Source organism: Oncorhynchus gorbuscha, unplaced genomic scaffold (assembly GCF_021184085.1).
Source record: "Oncorhynchus gorbuscha isolate QuinsamMale2020 ecotype Even-year unplaced genomic scaffold, OgorEven_v1.0 Un_scaffold_295, whole genome shotgun sequence".
Lineage (NCBI taxonomy): Eukaryota > Metazoa > Chordata > Actinopteri > Salmoniformes > Salmonidae > Oncorhynchus > Oncorhynchus gorbuscha.
Window position 1 is genome coordinate 769815 of NW_025745159.1, and position 23008 is coordinate 792822.

The 23008-nt window shown below is 46.9% G+C and overlaps 1 protein-coding gene across 1 annotated transcript in view; it reads right to left on the minus strand.

Moving 5' to 3' along the window:
• Positions 1-3036: 3036 nt before the first annotated feature.
• LOC124017626 (vacuolar protein sorting-associated protein 13B-like) overlaps positions 3037-23008 on the minus strand; it is a 269473-nt gene continuing 249501 nt past the window's right edge. Inside the window, 5 exon segments of the mRNA XM_046332879.1 lie at positions 3037-3407; positions 5444-5693; positions 13486-13588; positions 19147-19323; positions 21307-21477. Of these exon segments, the coding sequence (XP_046188835.1) occupies positions 3159-3407; positions 5444-5693; positions 13486-13588; positions 19147-19323; positions 21307-21477 (950 nt within the window). The 3' untranslated portion in view covers positions 3037-3158.

Genomic DNA, 23008 nt, shown 5'->3' on the forward strand with positions numbered 1-23008 from the left:
TAACACTGAGCCCTAATGTCTCCTCCAAGTGGCCTTGTCAGGATAATACTGAGCCCTAATGTCTCATCCCAGTCAGGATAATACTGAGCCCTAATGTCTCCTCCTAGTGGCCTAGTCAGGATAACACTGAGCCCTAATGTCTCATCCTAGTCAGGATAATACTGAGCCCTAATGTCTCATCCTAGTCAGGATAATACTGAGCCCTAATGTCTCCTCCTAGTCAGGATAATACTGAGCCCTAATGTCTCCTCCTAGTGGCCTAGTCAGGATAATACTGAGCCCTAATGTCTCCCCCTAGTGGCCTTGTCAGGATAATACTGAGCCCTAATGTCTCCTCCTAGTCAGGATAATACTGAACCCTAATGTCTCCCCCTAGTGGCCTAGTCAGGATAATACTGAGCCCTAATGTCTCCTCCTAGTCAGGATAACACTGAGCCCTAATTTCTCCTCCTAGTCAGGATAACACTGAGCCCTAATGTCTCCTCCTAGTCAGGATAACACTGAGCCCTAATGTCTCCTCCTAGTGGCCTAGTCAGGATAATACTGAGCCCTAATGTCTCCTCCTAGTCAGGATAATACTGAGCCCTAATGTCTCCTCCTAGTCAGGATAACACTGAGCCCTAATGTCTCCTCCTAGTGGCCTAGTCAGGATAATACTGAGCCCTAATGTCTCCTCCTAGTCAGGATAATACTGAACCCTAATGTCTCCTCCTAGTGGCCTAGTCAGGATAATACTGAGCCCTAATGTCTCCTCCTAGTCAGGATAATACTGAACCCTAATGTCTCCTCCTAGTCAGGATAATACTGAGCCCTAATGTCTCCTCCTAGTGGCCTAGTCAGGATAATACTGAGCCCTAATGTCTCATCCTAGTCAGGATAATACTGAGCCCTAAGCCCTAATGTCTCCTCCTAGTCAGGATAACACTGAGCCCTAATGTCTCCTCCTTGTCAGGATAATACTGAGCCCTTATGTCTCCTCCTTGCCAGGATAACACTGAGCCCTTATGTCTCCTCCTTGTCAGGATAATACTGAGCCCTAATGTCTCCTCCTAGTGGCCTAGTCAGGATAATACTGAGCCCTAATGTCTCCCCCTAGTGGCCTTGTCAGGATAATACTGAGCCCTAATGTCTCCTCCTAGTCAGGATAATACTGAGCCCTAATGTCTCCTCCTAGTGGCCTTGTCAGGATAATACTGAGCCCTAATGTCTCCTCCTAGTGGCCTAGTCAGGATAACACTGAGCCCTAATGTCTCCTCCTAGTCAGGATAATACTGAGCCCTAATGTCTCCTCCTAGTCAGGATAATACTGAGCCCTAATGTCTCCTCCTAGTGGCCTAGTCAGGATAACACTGAACCCTAATGTCTCCTCCTAGTGTCCTTGTCAGGATAATACTGAGCCCTAATGTCTCCTCCTAGTGGCCTAGTCAGGATAACACTGAGCCCTAATGTCTCCTCCTAGTCAGGATAATACTGAGCCCTAATGTCCCCTCCTATTGGCTGGCTATCCAACCCTGACCAATACGTAGTAGATGTAATAACCTGAGCAGGTATTATTGGTCGAGGGAACGACGTGACGTCACAACTTCAATATTTTTATTAGAATGTCATTTAATACAATATATTATCCATGTAGACCAGGGGGTCCAACTCGTTCCACGGAGGGCCTGGCGTCTGCAGGTTTGAGGTTTTTCCAATTAAGACCTAGACAACCAGGTGAGGGTGAGTTCTTGACTAATTAGTGACCTTTAATTCACCAATCAAGTACAAAGGGGAGGAGGGAGAAACCCCTGAGACACTCTGCCCTCCGTGGAATGGGGTTGGACACGTGATCCAGACCATCAAAAGCATTAGAGTACAAAAACTGTTTTTATATTCCATAAAGATGTGTTTTAACACAATTTATAACAAGGTAATGATCTTGGGAATGAACTTAAAATACACAGAATTAAAGGATTTGATGTTGAAACATCATCGTCGCTTGTAACTTGTTACGTCTTCTAGAAAACAAAAACAAAAATACACTGAAAAGCAACAAATCCCACAACCATATTTTGGTGGACAGCTTGGATATGAACCATTTCTATATTCCTGAGCGTTCGTCTGACATATTCGGCACCTGTACCACCGGCACCGTGACCCGGTCAGAGAGGCTCTCGGCATTAAGAGCTTTAAACAGCTCAGTTACTCAGGAATAAAGAGCTCGGAGACACTCTGTTAAGGACAATATGACGACGAGTGAAATGACATAATGGCAACCTATTCCCGACACATGGGCCTGGGCTATAGTAGTGCACTATATAGGGATTAGGGCCCTGGGCTATAGTAGTGCACTATATAGGGATTAGGGCCCTGGGCTATAGTAGTGCACTATATAGGGATTAGGGCCCTGGGCTATAGTAGTGCACTATATAGGGATTAGGGTGGGTCCTGGGCTATAGTAGTGCACTATGTAGGGATTAGGGTGGGTCCTGGTCTATAGTAGTGCACTATATAGGGATTAGGGTGGGTCCTGGGCTATAGTAGTGCACTATATAGGGATTAGGGTGGGTCCTGGTCTATAGTAGTGCACTATATAGGGTCTCTGTTAAGGTGTGTGTGTGAGTGTGTGTCAGGGTCTCTGTTAAGGTGTGTGTGTACAGGTGTGTCTCTCTAAAGGTGTGTGTGTGTACAGGTGTGTCTCTCTAAAGGTGTGTGTGTCAGGGTCTCTGTTAAGGTGTGTGTGTGAGTGTGTGTCAGGGTCTCTGTTAAGGTGTGTGTGTGTACAGGTGTGTCTCTCTAAAGGTGTGTGTGTGTACAGGTGTGTCTCTCTAAAGGTGTGTGTGTCAGGGTCTCTGTTAAGGTGTGTGTGTGAGTGTGTGTCAGGGTCTCTGTGAGTGTGTGTCAGGGTCTCTGTTAAGGTGTGTGTGTGTACAGGTGTGTCTCTCTAAAGGTGTGTGTGTGTACAGGTGTGTCTCTCTAAAGGTGTGTGTCAGGGTCTCTGTTAAGGTGTGTGTGTGAGTGTGTGTCAGGGTCTCTGTTAAGGTGTGTGTGTACAGGTGTGTCTCTCTAAAGGTGTGTGTGTGAGTGTGTGTCAGGGTCTCTGTTAAGGTGTGTGTGTACAGGTGTGTCTCTCTAAAGGTGTGTGTGTGTACAGGTGTGTCTCTGTAAAGGTGTGTGTGTCAGTGGAAGCCGATGCGCAGCGCCTTGTTCTTGACCATGGTGAACTTGGAGACGAACACGGCGGCGTGGGCGGGGCTGACCAGGTAACGGTAGGTCTTGGTGACTGCGGGCGGAGGCTCGGCCGGGGTGATGGGAGGAGCCTGCTGGAGGGACGAGGCCGACGGGGAGAGAAACGCAGACGCACGAGTCACATAGTCCACCAGGCGACCATACTGCTGCTCTGACAACCACTCCCTCCCACTGTCACCCTGGGAGGAGGGGGAGGAGGGGGGGGATAGAGGGAGGGGGGAGGGGGAGGGGGAGGAGGGGAGGGAGGGGAGGAGGAGGGGGGGGATACAGGGGGAGGATAGGGGGGGAAGAGGGAGGGAGGATGGAGGGGGAGGGAGGAGGAGGAGGGGGAGGGAGGAGGAGGAGGAGAGGAAGAGGGAGAGGAGGAGGGAGGGAGGGAGGGAGGGAGGGAGGGGAGGGAGGGAGGGAGGGAGGGAGGGAGGGAGGGAGGGAGGGAGGGGGAGGGAGGGAGGGAGGGAGGGGAGGGAGGGAGGGAGGGGGGAGGAGGGGGGAGGGGGAGGGGGAGGGGGGAGGGGAGGAGGAGGAGGGGAAGAGGGGGAGGGAGAGGAAGGGGGATAGAGGGAGAGGAGGGGGGATAGAGGGGGGGATAGAGGGGAGGAGGGGGGATAGAGGGGGGGATAGAGGGGGGAGTGGGGGGGGATAGAGGGAGAGGAGGGGGGATAGAGGGGGGTAGAGGGAGAGGAGGGGGGATAGAGGGGGGGGATAGGGGAGGAGGATAGAGGGAGAGGGGGAGGGAGAGGGGGGAGGGGGGGAGGGAGAGGGGGGGGGAGGAGGATAGAGGGAGAGGGGGAGGATAGAGGGAGAGGGGGAGGATAGAGGGAGAGGGGGGAGAGGGGGAGGAGGGAGAGGGGAGGGGGAGGGGGGAGAGGAGGGGGGAGGATAGAGGGAGAGGGGGAGGATAGAGGGAGAGGGGGAGGATAGAGGGAGAGGGGGAGGGAGAGGGGAGGGGGAGGAGGGAGAGGGGGGGAGGATAGAGGGGAGGGGAGGGGGAGGAGGGGAGAGGAGGGGGAGGATAGAGGGAGAGGGGGAGGATAGAGGGAGAGGGGGGAGCGAAAGAGAAGAAGAGGTTTAGTGATGTTTCCTGCATGTTCTGAAATCTGAATATTTTTGTTCACTGTCGTTGGCCTCCTCTCACCCCTACCCCTACCCTCCACTCCCTTCACTGTCGTTGGCCACCCCTACCCTCCAAGGATAAACACGTCTGCTGAATGACCATATGGTGATATACCCCTACCATCCCTCACCCTCCCCTCCCTCACCCTCCCCTCCCCCTCACCCTCCCATCCCTCACCCTCCCCTCCCTCACCCTCCCCTCCCTCACCCTCACCTCTCTCACCCTCCCCTCCCTCACCCTCCCCTCTCTCACCCTCCCCTCCCTCACCCTACCATCCCTCACCCTCCCCTCTCTCACCCTACCATCCCTCACCCTCCCCTCCCTCACCCTCCCCTCTCTCACCCCTACCATCCCTCACCCTCCCCTCTCTCACCCTACCATCCCTCACCCTCCCCTCCCTCACCCTCCCCTCCCTCACCCCTACCATCCCTCACCCTCCCCTTCCTCACCCTCCCCTCTCTCACCCTACCATCCCTCACCCTCCCCTTCCTCACCCTCCCCTCTCTCACCCTCCCATCCCTCACCCTCCCCTCCCTCCCTCCTCCCTCCCTCTCTCACCCCTACCATCCCTCACCCTCCCCTCCCTCACCCTCCCCTCTCTCACCCTACCATCCCTCACCCTCCCCTCCCTCACCCTCCCCTCTCTCACCCTACCATCCCTCACCCTCCCCTCCCTCACCTCTCTCACCCTACCATCCCTCACCCTCCCTCCCTCACCCCTACCATCCCTCACCGTCCCTCCCCTCACCCCTACCATCCCTAACCCTCCCCTCCCTCACCCTCCCCTCTCTCACCCTCCCCTCCCTCACCTCTCTCACCCCTACCATCCCTCACCCTCCCCTCCCTCAACTCTCTCACCCCTACCATCCCTCACCCTCCCTCTCTCACCCCTACCATCCCTCACCCTCTCCTCCCTCACCTCTCTCACCCCTACCATCCCTCACCCTCCCCTCTCATCCTCACCTCCCCCTACCATCCCTCACCTCACCCCTACCATCCCTCACTTCACTCCTACCATCCCACCACCCCTACCTCACCCTCTCCTACCCCCTCTCATCCCCCCTCTCCTACCCCCTCACCCCTCCCATCCCATCCCCCTACCTCTACATCGTTGGTGAGTCTCTGCTGCTGCAGCGTGAGGGTCAGCGCCCCCAGGTGGTGGGGGTCTTGTTGACAGGCCACCTCGGTGATGGGGAAGGCCTGCTGCTGTGTGTCTTCAGACAGACTGACCACAAACACCACCTCCCCTGTCAGCAGCAGACACCCAGCATGCTCCTGACCCGACCCGGACACGATCACCACCTCCAGGGACATGTGAACCTCTGGACGACCCAGGGACTGGAGCATCTTCCTGGGGAGTGGAGGGAGGAAGAGGAGACAGAGGTCAGCCGAACAGATGAATTATACAAGATCCCATTAGACCACATGACCATAGGTGACCAGCGTGATATAACAGATCATATTGTATTGGGTGTAATGTATTCCTATGGGGTGTAATGTATTCCTATGGGGTGTAATGTATTCCTATGGGGTGTAATGTATTCCTATGGGGTGTAATGTATTCCTATGGGGTGTAATGTATTCCTATTGGGTGTAATGTATTCCTATGGGGTGTAATGTATTCCTATGGGGTGTAATGTATTCCTATGGGGTGTAATGTATTCCTATGGGGTGTAATGTATTCCTATGGGGTGTAATGTATTCCTATGGTATTCCTATGGGGTGTAATGTATTCCTATGGGGTGTAATGTATTCCTATGGGGTGTAATGTATTCCTATGGGGTGTAATGTATTCCTATGGGGTGTAATGTATTCCTATGGGGTGTAATGTATTCCTATGGGGTGTAATGTATTCCTATGGGGTGTAATGTATTCCTATGGGGTGTATGTATTCCTATGGGGTGTAATGTATTCCTATGGGGTGTAATGTATTCCTATGGGGTGTAATGTATTCCTATGGGGTGTAATGTATTCCTATGGGGTGTAATGTATTCCTATGGGGTGTAATGTATTCCTATGGGGTGTAATGTATTCCTATGGGGTGTAATGTATTCCTATGGGGTGTGTAATGTATTCCTATGGGGTGTAATGTATTCCTAAGGGGTGTAATGTATTCCTATGGGGTGTAATGTATTCCTATGGGGTGTAATGTATTCCTATGGGGTGTAATGTATTCCTATGGGGTGTAATGTATTCCTATGGGGTGTAATGTATTCCTATGGGGTGTAATGTATTCCTATGGGGTGTAATGTATTCCTATGGGGTGTAATGTATTCCTATGGGGTGTAATGTATTCCTATGGGGTGTTGTTGATAGAATCATATTATATAGGGTGTAATGTATTCCTATGGGGTGTAATGTATTCCTATGGGGTGTTGTTGATAGAATCATATTATATTGGGTGTAATGTATTCCTATGGGGTGTAATGTATTCCTATGGGGTGTTGTTGATAGAATCATATTATATAGGGTGTAATGTATTCCTATGGGGTGTAATGTATTCCTATGGGGTGTTGTTGATAGAATCATATTATATTGGGTGTAATGTATTCCTATGGGGTGTAATGTATTCCTATGGGGTGTTGTTGATAGAATCATATTATATTGGGTGTAATGTATTCCTATGGGGTGTTGTTGATAGAATCATATTGTATTGGGTGTAATGTATTCCTATGGGGTGTTGTTGATAGAATCATATTGTATTGGGTGTAATGTATTCCTATGGGGTGTTGTTGATAGAATCATATTATATAGGGTGTAATGTATTCCTATGGGGTGTAATGTATTCCTATGGGGTGTTGTTGATAGAATCATATTGTATTGGGTGTAATGTATTCCTATGGGGTGTTGTTGATAGAATCATATTATATTGGGTGTAATGTATTCCTATGGGGTGTTGTTGATAGAATCATATTGTATTGGGTGTAATGTATTCCTATGGGGTGTTGTTGATAGAATCATATTATATTGGGTGTAATGTATTCCTATGGGGTGTTGTTGATAGAATCATATTGTATTGGGTGTAATGTATTCCTATGGGGTGTTGTTGATAGAATCATATTATATTGGGTGTAATGTATTCCTATGGGGTGTAATGTATTCCTATGGGGTGTTGTTGATAGAATCATATTATATAGGGTGTAATGTATTCCTATGGGGTGTAATGTATTCCTATGGGGTGTTGTTGATAGAATCATATTATATAGGGTGTAATGTATTCCTATGGGGTGTAATGTATTCCTATGGGGTGTTGTTGATAGAATCATATTGTATTGGGTGTAATGTATTCCTATGGGGTGTAATGTATTCCTATGGGGTGTTGTTGATAGAATCATATTATATAGGGTGTAATGTATTCCTATGGGGTGTAATGTATTCCTATGGGGTGTTGTTGATAGAATCATATTATATAGGGTGTAATGTATTCCTATGGGGTGTAATGTATTCCTATGGGGTGTTGTTGATAGAATCATATTGTATTGGGTGTAATGTATTCCTATGGGGTGTAATGTATTCCTATGGGGTGTTGTTGATAGAATCATATTATATTGGGTGTAATGTATTCCTATGGGGTGTTGTTGATAGAATCATATTGTATTGGGTGTAATGTATTCCTATGGGGTGTTGTTGATAGAATCATATTATATAGGGTGTAATGTATTCCTATGGGGTGTAATGTATTCCTATGGGGTGTTGTTGATAGAATCATATTATATAGGGTGTAATGTATTCCTATGGGGTGTAATGTATTCCTATGGGGTGTAATGTATTCCTATGGGGTGTAATGTATTCCTATGGGGTGTAATGTATTCCTATGGGGTGTAATGTATTCCTATGGGGTGTAATGTATTCCTATGGGGTGTAATGTATTCCTATGGGGTGTTGTTGATAGAATCATATTGTATTGGGTGTAATGTATTCCTATGGGGTGTTGTTGATAGAATCATATTATATTGGGTGTAATGTATTCCTATGGGGTGTTGTTGATAGAATCATATTATATTGGGTGTAATGTATTCCTATGGGGTGTAATGTATTCCTATGGGGTGTTGTTGATAGAATCATATTATATAGGGTGTAATGTATTCCTATGGGGTGTAATGTATTCCTATGGGGTGTTGTTGATAGAATCATATTATATAGGGTGTAATGTATTCCTATGGGGTGTAATGTATTCCTATGGGGTGTTGTTGATAGAATCATATTGTATTGGGTGTAATGTATTCCTATGGGGTGTAATGTATTCCTATGGGGTGTTGTTGATAGAATCATATTATATAGGGTGTAATGTATTCCTATGGGGTGTAATGTATTCCTATGGGGTGTTGTTGATAGAATCATATTATATAGGGTGTAATGTATTCCTATGGGGTGTAATGTATTCCTATGGGGTGTTGTTGATAGAATCATATTGTATTGGGTGTAATGTATTCCTATGGGGTGTAATGTATTCCTATGGGGTGTTGTTGATAGAATCATATTATATTGGGTGTAATGTATTCCTATGGGGTGTTGTTGATAGAATCATATTGTATTGGGTGTAATGTATTCCTATGGGGTGTTGTTGATAGAATCATATTATATAGGGTGTAATGTATTCCTATGGGGTGTAATGTATTCCTATGGGGTGTTGTTGATAGAATCATATTATATAGGGTGTAATGTATTCCTATGGGGTGTAATGTATTCCTATGGGGTGTAATGTATTCCTATGGGGTGTAATGTATTCCTATGGGGTGTAATGTATTCCTATGGGGTGTAATGTATTCCTATGGGGTGTAATGTATTCCTATGGGGTGTTGTTGATAGAATCATATTGTATTGGGTGTAATGTATTCCTATGGGGTGTTGTTGATAGAATCATATTATATTGGGTGTAATGTATTCCTATGGGGTGTTGTTGATAGAATCATATTGTATTGGGTGTAATGTATTCCTATGGGGTGTTGTTGATAGAATCATATTATATAGGGTGTAATGTATTCCTATGGGGTGTAATGTATTCCTATGGGGTGTTGTTGATAGAATCATATTATATAGGGTGTAATGTATTCCTATGGGGTGTAATGTATTCCTATGGGGTGTAATGTATTCCTATGGGGTGTAATGTATTCCTATGGGGTGTAATGTATTCCTATGGGGTGTAATGTATTCCTATGGGGTGTTGTTGATAGAATCATATTGTATTGGGTGTAATGTATTCCTATGGGGTGTTGTTGATAGAATCATATTATATTGGGTGTAATGTATTCCTATGGGGTGTTGTTGATAGAATCATATTGTATTGGGTGTAATGTATTCCTATGGGGTGTTGTTGATAGAATCATATTATATAGGGTGTAATGTATTCCTATGGGGTGTAATGTATTCCTATGGGGTGTTGTTGATAGAATCATATTATATAGGGTGTAATGTATTCCTATGGGGTGTAATGTATTCCTATGGGGTGTTGTTGATAGAATCATATTGTATTGGGTGTAATGTATTCCTATGGGGTGTTGTTGATAGAATCATATTATATTGGGTGTAATGTATTCCTATGGGGTGTAATGTATTCCTATGGGGTGTAATGTATTCCTATGGGGTGTTGTTGATAGAATCATATTGTATTGGGTGTAATGTATTCCTATGGGGTGTAATGTATTCCTATGGGGTGTTGTTGATAGAATCATATTATATTGGGTGTAATGTATTCCTATGGGGTGTTGTTGATAGAATCATATTGTATTGGGTGTAATGTATTCCTATGGGGTGTTGTTGATAGAATCATATTATATAGGGTGTAATGTATTCCTATGGGGTGTAATGTATTCCTATGGGGTGTTGTTGATAGAATCATATTATATAGGGTGTAATGTATTCCTATGGGGTGTAATGTATTCCTATGGGGTGTAATGTATTCCTATGGGGTGTAATGTATTCCTATGGGGTGTAATGTATTCCTATGGGGTGTTGTTGATAGAATCATATTATATAGGGTGTAATGTATTCCTATGGGGTGTAATGTATTCCTATGGGGTGTTGTTGATAGAATCATATTATATAGGGTGTAATGTATTCCTATGGGGTGTAATGTATTCCTATGGGGTGTTGTTGATAGAATCATATTGTATTGGGTGTAATGTATTCCTATGGGGTGTAATGTATTCCTATGGGGTGTTGTTGATAGAATCATATTATATAGGGTGTAATGTATTCCTATGGGGTGTAATGTATTCCTATGGGGTGTTGTTGATAGAATCATATTATATAGGGTGTAATGTATTCCTATGGGGTGTAATGTATTCCTATGGGGTGTTGTTGATAGAATCATATTGTATTGGGTGTAATGTATTCCTATGGGGTGTAATGTATTCCTATGGGGTGTTGTTGATAGAATCATATTATATTGGGTGTAATGTATTCCTATGGGGTGTTGTTGATAGAATCATATTGTATTGGGTGTAATGTATTCCTATGGGGTGTTGTTGATAGAATCATATTATATAGGGTGTAATGTATTCCTATGGGGTGTAATGTATTCCTATGGGGTGTTGTTGATAGAATCATATTATATAGGGTGTAATGTATTCCTATGGGGTGTAATGTATTCCTATGGGGTGTAATGTATTCCTATGGGGTGTAATGTATTCCTATGGGGTGTAATGTATTCCTATGGGGTGTAATGTATTCCTATGGGGTGTAATGTATTCCTATGGGGTGTTGTTGATAGAATCATATTGTATTGGGTGTAATGTATTCCTATGGGGTGTTGTTGATAGAATCATATTATATTGGGTGTAATGTATTCCTATGGGGTGTTGTTGATAGAATCATATTGTATTGGGTGTAATGTATTCCTATGGGGTGTTGTTGATAGAATCATATTATATAGGGTGTAATGTATTCCTATGGGGTGTAATGTATTCCTATGGGGTGTTGTTGATAGAATCATATTATATAGGGTGTAATGTATTCCTATGGGGTGTAATGTATTCCTATGGGGTGTAATGTATTCCTATGGGGTGTAATGTATTCCTATGGGGTGTAATGTATTCCTATGGGGTGTAATGTATTCCTATGGGGTGTTGTTGATAGAATCATATTGTATTGGGTGTAATGTATTCCTATGGGGTGTTGTTGATAGAATCATATTATATTGGGTGTAATGTATTCCTATGGGGTGTTGTTGATAGAATCATATTGTATTGGGTGTAATGTATTCCTATGGGGTGTTGTTGATAGAATCATATTATATAGGGTGTAATGTATTCCTATGGGGTGTAATGTATTCCTATGGGGTGTTGTTGATAGAATCATATTATATAGGGTGTAATGTATTCCTATGGGGTGTAATGTATTCCTATGGGGTGTTGTTGATAGAATCATATTGTATTGGGTGTAATGTATTCCTATGGGGTGTTGTTGATAGAATCATATTATATTGGGTGTAATGTATTCCTATGGGGTGTAATGTATTCCTATGGGGTGTAATGTATTCCTATGGGGTGTTGTTGATAGAATCATATTGTATTGGGTGTAATGTATTCCTATGGGGTGTAATGTATTCCTATGGGGTGTTGTTGATAGAATCATATTATATTGGGTGTAATGTATTCCTATGGGGTGTTGTTGATAGAATCATATTGTATTGGGTGTAATGTATTCCTATGGGGTGTTGTTGATAGAATCATATTATATAGGGTGTAATGTATTCCTATGGGGTGTAATGTATTCCTATGGGGTGTTGTTGATAGAATCATATTATATAGGGTGTAATGTATTCCTATGGGGTGTAATGTATTCCTATGGGGTGTAATGTATTCCTATGGGGTGTAATGTATTCCTATGGGGTGTAATGTATTCCTATGGGGTGTTGTTGATAGAATCATATTATATTGGGTGTAATGTATTCCTATGGGGTGTAATGTATTCCTATGGGGTGTTGTTGATAGAATCATATTATATTGGGTGTAATGTATTCCTATGGGGTGTAATGTATTCCTATGGGGTGTTGTTGATAGAATCATATTATATTGGGTGTAATGTATTCCTATGGGGTGTTGTTGATAGAATCATATTATATTGGGTGTAATGTATTCCTATGGGGTGTTGTTGATAGAATTATATTATATTGGGTGTAATGTATTCCTATGGGGTGTTGTTGATAGAATCATATTATATTGGGTGTAATGTATTCCTATGGGGTGTTGCTGATAGAATCATATTATATTGGGTGTAATGTATTCCTATGGGGTGTTGTTGATAGAATCATATTATATAGGGTGTAATGTATTCCTATGGGGTGTAATGTATTCCTATGGGGTGTAATGTATTCCTATGGGGTGTTGCTGATAGAATCATATTGTATTGGGTGTAATGTATTCCTATGGGGTGTAATGTATTCCTATGGGGTGTTGTTGATAGAATCATATTATATGGGGTGTAATGTATTCCTATGGGGTGTAATGTATTCCTATGGGGTGTTGTTGATAGAATCATATTATATAGGGTGTAATGTATTCCTATGGGGTGTAATGTATTCCTATGGGGTGTTGTAGTGAGTGTTTGTGTTTGCGTAGCGGCTGTGTATTCGCCCTGACCTTCCCAGGACATTTACATGGATGTTTCATTACTAATAGTAATGTTGATGAATGTGAACTGTCTAATTAATAATAATGAATAATTAATACATCCAATCCACGTTCCTCCAAGAGTTTGTGAATCTCCTCTCTACTTCAGTTTGTTCCTCCGTTCCTGCAGCTTGGTGGGGAAGCCAACTAACAGCAGGGATCCCTTCCTTTCAGACAGGTGGCTGTTGGGGACCGGGGCTGTGTGGGGGTGGGTGTGTGTGTGTGTGGGTGTGTGTGTGTGTGTGTGTGTGGGTGGGGACCGGGGCTGGGTGTGTGGGTGAGTGGCTGTTGGGGACCGGGGCTGTGTGGGGGTGGGGGTGGCTGTTGGGGACCGGGGACCGGGGCTGTGTGTGTGTGTGTGTGTGTGTGTGTGTGTGTGTGTGTGTGTGTGTGTGTGTGTGTGTGTGTGTGTGTGTGTGTGTGTGTGTGTGTGTGTGTGTGTGTGTGTGTGTGTGTGAGTGGCGGGTGGGGACCGGGGCTGTGTGTGTGTGTGTGTGTGTGTGTGTGTGTGTTATAGAGGTCAGTTCTTACCAGACGTATTTGACGTGACTGTTGGGCGCGAGGGCCGACCTCTGGTCTACTGGGAGGTACAGCTGTTTGGGGAGCTGCCAGAGACCAGCTCCATGAAGGATACCTGCTCAGGACAACACACACACACACCACACCACACCACACCACACCACACCACACCACACCACACCACACCACACACACACACCACACCACACCACACCACACCACACACATCAAAGCAGAAAGGTTCAGTGTACAGTAGACTAGCCCCTACTTAGTCTCCAAGACCCACAGGATGAGTGTGTTCCTGTGTGTGTGTGTGTGTGTTCCTTTGTGTGTGTGTTCCTGTGTGTGTGTGTTCCTGCGTGTGTGTGTGTGTCTACATGTGCAGCTTGTTGCCTCGTCTTCCTGTCAGCCGTGAAGTGACTTGATGACATCATGCATTTTAAAACATAAAACATTCTACTGCTGATGATGTCACAGCTCTGGAACCTGCCCCCCCCACGCCCTGTGTGTTGTGGAACCTGCCCCCCCCCCCTGTGTGTTGTGGAACCTGCCCCCCACGCCCTGTGTGTTGTGGAACCCCCCCGCCCTGTGTGTTGTGGAACCTGCCCCCCCACCCTGTGTGTTGTGGAACCTGCCCCCCCCCACGCCCTGTGTGTTGTGGAACCTACCCCTCCGCCCCCCCCCCCCACCCTCGCCCTGTGTGTTGTGGAACCCCCCCCCACGCCCTGTGTGTTGTGGAACCCCCCCGCCCTGTGTGTTGTGGAACCTGCCCCCCCCCGCCCTGTGTGTTGTGGAACCTACCCCTCCGCCCCCCCCCCACCCTCGCCCTGTGTGTTGTGGAACCTGCCCCCCCCCGCCCTGTGTGTTGTGGAACCTGCCCCCCCCCCCCCTGTGTGTTGTGGAACATGCCCCCCGCCCTGTGTGTTGTGGGTGTGTACTCTAGCAGTGTGTGTGTGTCAAAACATTTTCACTGTGTTTTTGTGTGTTTATGCGTGGTGCGCTAGGGTATATTCCAAAATACACACACACACACAGAGCGTGGGTATGTGTGTTTATGTGTGTGTGTGTAGCTAGCGAGGGGAGCTAGATTAGCATCAGTCCCCGGGGTACCATGGTTCTGACACACAGAGTGTGGGTGTGTGTGTTTATGTGTGTGTGTGTAGCTAGCTAGGGGAGCTAGATTAGCATCAGTCCCCGGGGTACCGTGGTTCTGACACACAGAGTGTGGGTGTGTGTGTTTATGTGTGTGTGTGTAGCTAGCTAGGGGAGCTAGATTAGCATCAGTCCCCGGGGTACCATGGTTCTGACACACAGCTGCTCACTTAATTTAATATTTACGTTCTGTCGCGCTGAGTTGTTAGTACTGGCTAACACAAAAACTCACCCTCACCTCTCCTCTCCTCTTCGCAGCCTTCCTTCCCTCCCTTCCTCTCCCCCTCGCCCCCCCGTCTTTAATAAACTATAAACTCCTCCAGAAGTTTAGTGAAGTCATTGGGGCTTTCAGCAGCAGCCCAGTTAATAAAGTCCAGGGCCCAGTTAATAAACAGCCCAGTTAATAAAGTCCAGGGCCCAGTTAATAATCCCTCCAGTGCCCAGTTAATTAACCCTCCAGGGCCCAGTTAATAAACAGCCCAGTTAATAAAGTCCAGGACCCAGTTAGTAAACCCTCCAGGGCCCAGTTAATAAAGTCCAGGGCCCAGTTATTAAACCCTCCAGGGCCCAGTTAGTAAACCCTCCAGGACACAACTAGTAAACACTCCAGGGCCCAGTTAATAAACCCTCCAGGGCCCAGTTAATAAACCCTCCAGGGCCAAGAGGACTGAACTTCCACACCTGCTAGATAGCATATGCTTAAGCTAAGACCGCTACCATCCCACAGACTGGGCATTACATTCTGTTAGCCTACCACTATGCTAGGACCGCTACCACCCCACAGACTGGGCATTACATTCTGTTAGCCTACCACTATGCTAGGACCGCTACCACCCCACAGACTGGGCATTACATTCTGTTAGCCTACCACTATGCTAGGACCGCTACCACCCCACAGACTGGGCATTACATTCTGTTAGCCTACCACTATGCTAGGACCGCTACCACCCCACAGACTGGGCATTACATTCTGTTAGCCTACCACTATGCTAGGACCGCTACCACCCCACAGACTGGGCATTACATTCTGTTAGCCTACCACTATGCTAGGACCGCTACCACCCCACAGACTGGGCATTACATTCTGTTAGCCTACCACTATGCTAAGACCGCTACCATCCCACAGACTGGGCATTACATTCTGTTAGCCTACCACTATGCTAGGACCGCTACCATCCCACAGACTGGGCATTACATTCTGTTAGCCTACCACTATGCTAGGACCGCTACCACCCCACAGACTGGGCATTACATTCTGTTAGCCTACCACTATGCTAGGACCGCTACCACCCCACAGACTGGGCATTACATTCTGTTAGCCTACCACTATGCTAGGACCGCTACCACCCCACAGACTGGGCATTACATTCTGTTAGCCTACCACTATGCTAGGACCGCTACCACCCCACAGACTGGGCATTACATTCTGTTAGCCTACCACTATGCTAGGACCGCTACCACCCCACAGACTGGGCATTACATTCTGTTAGCCTACCACTATGCTAGGACCGCTACCACCCCACAGACTGGGCATTACATTCTGTTAGCCTACCACTATGCTAGGACCGCTACCACCCCACAGACTGGGCATTACATTCTGTTAGCCTACCACTATGCTAGGACCGCTACCACCCCACAGACTGGGCATTACATTCTGTTAGCCTACCACTATGCTAAGACCGCTACCATCCCACAGACTGGGCATTACATTCTGTTAGCCTACCACTATGCTAGGACCGCTACCATCCCACAGACTGGGCATTACATTCTGTTAGCCTACCACTATGCTAGGACCGCTACCACCCCACAGACTGGGCATTACATTCTGTTAGCCTACCACTATGCTAGGACCGCTACCACCCCACAGACTGGGCATTACATTCTGTTAGCCTACCACTATGCTAGGACCGCTACCACCCCACAGACTGGGCATTACATTCTGTTAGCCTACCACTATGCTAGGACCGCTACCACCCCACAGACTGGGCATTACATTCTGTTAGCCTACCACTATGCTAGGACCGCTACCACCCCACAGACTGGGCATTACATTCTGTTAGCCTACCACTATGCTAGGACCGCTACCACCCCACAGACTGGGCATTACATTCTGTTAGCCTACCACTATGCTAGGACCGCTACCACCCCACAGACTGGGCATTACATTCTGTTAGCCTACCACTATGCTAGGACCGCTACCACCCCACAGACTGGGCATTACATTCTGTTAGCCTACCACTATGCTAGGACCGCTACCACCCCACAGACTGGGCATTACATTCTGTTAGCCTACCACTATGCTAGGACCGCTACCACCCCACAGACTGGGCATTACATTCTGTTAGCCTACCACTATGCTAGGACCGCTACCACCCCACAGACTGGGCATTACATTCTGTTAGCCTACCACTATGCTAGGACCGCTACCACCCCACAGACTGGGCATTACATTCTGTTAGCCTACCACTATGCTAGGACCGCTACCACCCCACAGACTGGGCATTACATTCTGTTAGCCTACCACTATGCTAGGACCGCTACCACCCCACAGACTGGGCATTACATTCTGTTAGCCTACCACTATGCTAGGACCGCTACCACCCCACAGACTGGGCATTACATTCTGTTAGCCTACCACTATGCTAGGACCGCTACCACCCCACAGACTGGGCATTACATTCTGTTAGCCTACCACTATGCTAGGACCGCTACCACCCCACAGACTGGGCATTACATTCTGTTAGCCTACCACTATGCTAGGACCGCTACCACCCCACAGACTGGGCATTACATTCTGTTAGCCTACCACTATGCTAGGACCGCTACCACCCCACAGACTGGGCATTACATTCTGTTAGCCTACCACTATGCTAGGACCGCTACCACCCCACAGACTGGGCATTACATTCTGTTAGCCTACCACTATGCTAGGACCGCTACCACCCCACAGACTGGGTATTACAGCCTGTTAGCATACCGCTAGGCCTGCTACCACCCCATAGACTGGGTATTACAGCCTGTTAGCATACCGCTAGGCCTGCTACCACCCCATAGACTGGGCATTACATCCTGTTAGCCTACTGCTATGCTAGGACCGCTACCACCCCATAGACTGGGTATTACAGCCTGTTAGCATACCGGTACGCTAGGACTGCTACCACCCCATAGACTGGGTATTACAGCCTGTTAGCATACCGGTACGCTAGGACTGCTACCACCCCATAGACTGAGTATTACATCCTGTTAGCATACCGGTACGCTAGGACTGCTACCACCCCATAGACTGAGTATTACATCCTGTTAGCATACCGCTACAGTAGGACCGCTAGGGCTCCTTGGAGGGAGCATTACTACTGTGTGTTAGCATACCGCCAGGACCCCCAGGACAGAACACTACAGCAGGCCTACAGTACTGTTAAGGGAGTAATCTGTATGTTAGAATACCGCTAGGACCCCCAGGACAGAACACTACAGCAGGCCTACAGTACTGTTGAGGGAGTAATCTGTATGTTAGCATATCGCTAGGACCCCCAGGACAGAACACTACAACAGGCCTACAGTACTGTTAAGGGAGTAATCTGTATGTTAGAATTACCGCTAGGACCCCCAGGGAGGAAGTAATCTGTATGTTAGAATACCGCTAGGACCCCCAGGGAGGGAGTAATCTGTATGTTAGAATACCGCTAGGACCCCCAGGGAGGGAGTAATCTGTATGTTAGAATACCGCTAGGACCCCCAGGGAGGGGGTAATCTGTATGTTAGAATACCGCTAGGACCCCCAGGGAGGGAGTAATCTGTATGTTAGAATACCGCTAGGACCCCCAGGGAGGGAGTAATCTGTATGTTAGAATACCGCTAGGAGGGGGACTTGTAGTCAAGTGTAAAAGCGTTGAAATGCTCCCATACAATAAACTTTTACGTTTTTGACCAGAAATGTCTCTTTGTCAGGCCTGAATAAACTGTGTTGGGTGGACTGGAGGTGTGTCCACTACTGTGTTGGGTGGACTGGAGGTGTGTCCACTACTGTGTTGGGTGGACTGGAGGTGTGTCCACTACTGTGTTGGGTGGACTGGAGGTGTGTCCACTACTGTGTTGGGTGGACTGGAGGTGTGTCCACTACTCCACTACTGTGTTGGGTGGACTGGAGGTGTGTCCACTACTGTGTTGGGTGGACTGGAGGTGTGTCCACTACTGTGTTGGGTGGACTGGAGGTGTGTCCACTACTGTGTTGGGTGGACTGGAGGTGTGTCCACTACTGTGTTGGGTGGACTGGAGGTGTGTCCACTACTGTGTTGGGTGGACTGGAGGTGTGTCCACTACTGTGTTGGGTGGACTGGAGGTGTGTCCACTACTGTGTTGGGTGGACTGGAGGTGTGTCCACTACTGTTGAACAGTGATGTGTCAACAAATGATCTCAGGGACGTAAAATAAAGAATTTATTCTTAGTTAACCTGCCAGTGGGAAAATAAAAGCTCAAATAAAATGGTTTTATAACATACACGGCGAAGTGTGTGAACCCACCGTGTCCCGTCTGCGAGACCAGCTCTGCTGCGCCCCCTATAGGTTTGGTAAAGACCCCCACGATGCCTTTCCCCACTCCAGAGATGACCCCTTTGGCCTTGCTGCCTGCTGAACTCTGCATCTCTGAACCCCTCTGGAAGTTCTGCATGGGCTGGTCCACGATGCCAGCTATCGCTCCTGGAGAGAACAGAGTAGCATGTATTACAACATGGGCTGGTCCACGATGCCAGCTATCGCTCCTGGAGAGAACAGAGTAGCATGTATTACAACATGGGCTGGTCCACGATGCCAGCTATCGCTCCTGGAGAGAACAGAGTAGCATGTATTACAACATGGGCTGGTCCACGATGCCAGTTATCGCTGCTGGAGAGAACAGAGTAGCATGTATTACAACATGGGCTGGTCCACGATGCCAGCTATCGCTCCTGAAGAGAACAGAGTAGCATGTATTACAACATGGGCTGGTCCACGATGCCAGCTATCGCTGCTGGAGAGAACAGAGGATCACGTATCATAACAGAGTATCATGTAGTACAACAAAGTATCATGTAGTACAACAGAGTGTCATGTAGTACAACAGAGTATCATGTAGTACAACAGAGTATTATGTAGTACAACAGAGTATCATGTAGTACAACAGAGTATCATGTAGTACAACAGAGTATCATGAAGTACAACAGAGTATCATGAAGTACAACAGAGTATCATGTAGTACAACAGAGTATCATGTAGTACAACAGAGTATCATGTATTACAACAGAGTATCATGTAGTACAACAGAGTATCATGTATTACAGTATTATTGGTTCCTGAAGTTCTGGTCTATATCAAAGGGATATTGTATAACAGTAATGTTTGTGATTGACAGTGTGGATACAGCAGTCCCACTAAGGGATTTAACCTCCCAACCAATCACAGCATGGTTCTTGGAGTCAGATATCCCCTGTCATAAGTAGCTGTTTCTCTCCTGTCTTTGAAACAGAGAGACCCCTAGGTGTTTATTGGGACCATGCTGGTCTCCACTGTGCTGACTGTCTGTCTGTCTGAGTGACTGACTGTCTGTCTCCACTGTACCTACTGTCTGTCTGGCTGAGTGACTGACTGTCTGTCTCCACTGTACCTACTGTCTGTCTGGCTGAGTGACTGACTGTCTGTCTCCACTGTACCTACTGTCTGTCTGGCTGAGTGACTGACTGTCTGTCTCCACTGTACCTACTGTCTGTCTGGCTGAGTGACTGACTGTCTGTCTCCACTGTACCTACTGTCTGTCTGGCTGAGTGACTGACTGTCTGTCTCCACTGTACCTACTGTCTGTCTGGCTGAGTGACTGACTGTCTGTCTCCACTGTACCTACTGTCTGTCTGGCTGAGTGACTGACTGTCTGTCTCCACTGTACCTACTGTCTGTCTGGCTAACTGACTGACTGTCTGTCTCCACTGTACCTACTGTCTGTCTGGCTAACTGACTGACTGTCTGTCTCCACTGTACTTACTGTCTGTCTGGCTGAGTGACTGGCTAACTGACTGACTGTCTGTCTCCACTGTACCAACTGTCTGTCTGGCTGAGTGACTGGCTAACTGAGTGACTGGCTAACTGACTGTCTGTCTGGAAGAGTGACTAGCTAAGTGACTGACTGGCTAACTGACTGACTGTCTGGCTAACTCACTGACTGACTGGCTGAGTGACTGGCTGAGTGACTGACTGGCTAACTGACTGTCTGTCTGACTGAGTGACTGGCTGTCTGACTGAGTGACTGGCTAACTGACTGACTGGCTGAGTGACTGAGTGACTGGCTAACTGACTGACTGGCTGAGTGACTGAGTGACTAGCTAACTGACTGTCTGTCTGGCTGAGTGACTGGCTAAGTGACTGACTGACTGACTGACTGTCTGGCTAACTGACTGACTGAGTGACTGGCTAACGGACTGGTTAACTGACTGACTGACTGGTTGTCTGACTGAGTGGCTGGCTAACTGGCTGGCTGACTGGCTGAGTGACTGACTGACTGACTGGCTGGCTAACTGACTGACTGTCTGGCTGAGTGACTGGCTAACTGACTGACTGGCTGAGTGACTGGCTAACTGACTGACTGGCTGAGTGACTGACTGTCTGGCTGAGTGACTGGCTAACTGACTGTCTGGCTGAGTATACTCTACCCACCCAGTAGGCTGATGCCCAGTCTAGACAGGCCCTGTCTGAGTCCGTCCCCCAGGCTCTCAGGCAGCTGCCTCCTCCACTCCTCCTGCCTGGTATAGTGCTCCTCGTCCAGGGACAGCCGGTCCATGTTCCTGGCCAGGCTGGTCGCCAGGTTGGTGATGGAAGTCAGCGTGCCTACAGGAAGAGACAGGAGAATTATCTAACCTGTTCCCAGACCTGTTTGTGCTCTTGACAGGAGAATTACCTAACTGACTAACCTGTTCCCAGACCTGTTTGTGCTCTTGACAGGAGAATTACCTAACTGACTAACCTGTTCCCAGACCTGTTTGTGGAGAATTACCTAACTGACTAACCTGTTCCCAGACCTGTTTAAAATATACAGGATTTAAAGGCACATTCCCGAGTTTATATTTCAGACCAATGGCTGCCTCGTCACTAGGGATGGCACCATTAGAGATGTGGTATGGTACCATTAGAGATGTGGTATGGTACCATTAGAGATGTGGTATGGTACCATTAGAGATGTGGTATGGTACCATTAGAGATGTGGTATGGTACCATTAGAGATGTGGTATGGTACCATTAGAGATGTGGTATGGTACCATTAGAAATGTGGTATGGTACCATTAGAGATGTGGTATGGTACCATTAGAGATGTGGTATGGTACCATTAGAGATGTGGTATGGAACCATTAGAGATGTGGTATGGTACCATTAGAGATGTGGTATGGAACCATTAGAGATGTAGTATGGTACCATTAGAGATGTGGTATGGTACCATTAGAGATGTGGTATGGTAACATTAGAGATGTGGTATGGTACCATTAGAGATGTGGTATGGTACCATTAGAGATGTGGTATGGTACCATTAGAGATGTGGTATGGTACCATTAGAGATGTATTAGAGATGTAGTATGGTACCATTAGAGATGTGGTATGGAACCATTAGAGATGTGGTATGGTACCATTAGAGATGTGGTATGGAACCATTAGAGATGTATTAGAGATGTAGTATGGTACCATTAGAGATGTGGTATGGTACCATTAGAGATGTGGTATGGTAACATTAGAGATGTATTAGAGATGTAGTATGGTACCATTAGAGGTGTGATGTGGTATGGTACCATTAGAGATGTGGTATGGTACCATTAGAGATGTGGTATGGTACCATTAGAGATGTGGTATGGTACCATTAGAGATGTGGTATGGTACCATTAGAGATGTATTAGAGATGTGGTATGGTACCATTAGAGATGTGGTATGGTACCATTAGAGATGTATTAGAGATGTGGTATGGTACCATTAGAGATGTGGTATGGTACCATTAGAGATGTGGTATGGTACCATTAGAGATGTATTAGAGATGTGGTATGGTACCATTAGAGATGTGGTATGGTACCATTAGAGGTGTGGTATGGTAACATTAGAGATGTGGTATGGTACCATTAGAGATGTGGTATGGTAACATTAGAGATGTGGTGTGGTACCATTAGAGATGTGGTATGGTACCATTAGAGATGTGGTATGGTACCATTAGAGATGTGGTATGGTACCATTAGAGGTGTGCTATGGTACCTTTAGAGATGTGGTATGGTAACATTAGAGATGTGGTATGGTACCATTAGAGATGTAGTATGGTACCATTAGAGATGTAGTATGGTACCATTAGAGATGTGGTATGGTACCATTAGAGATGTGGTATGGT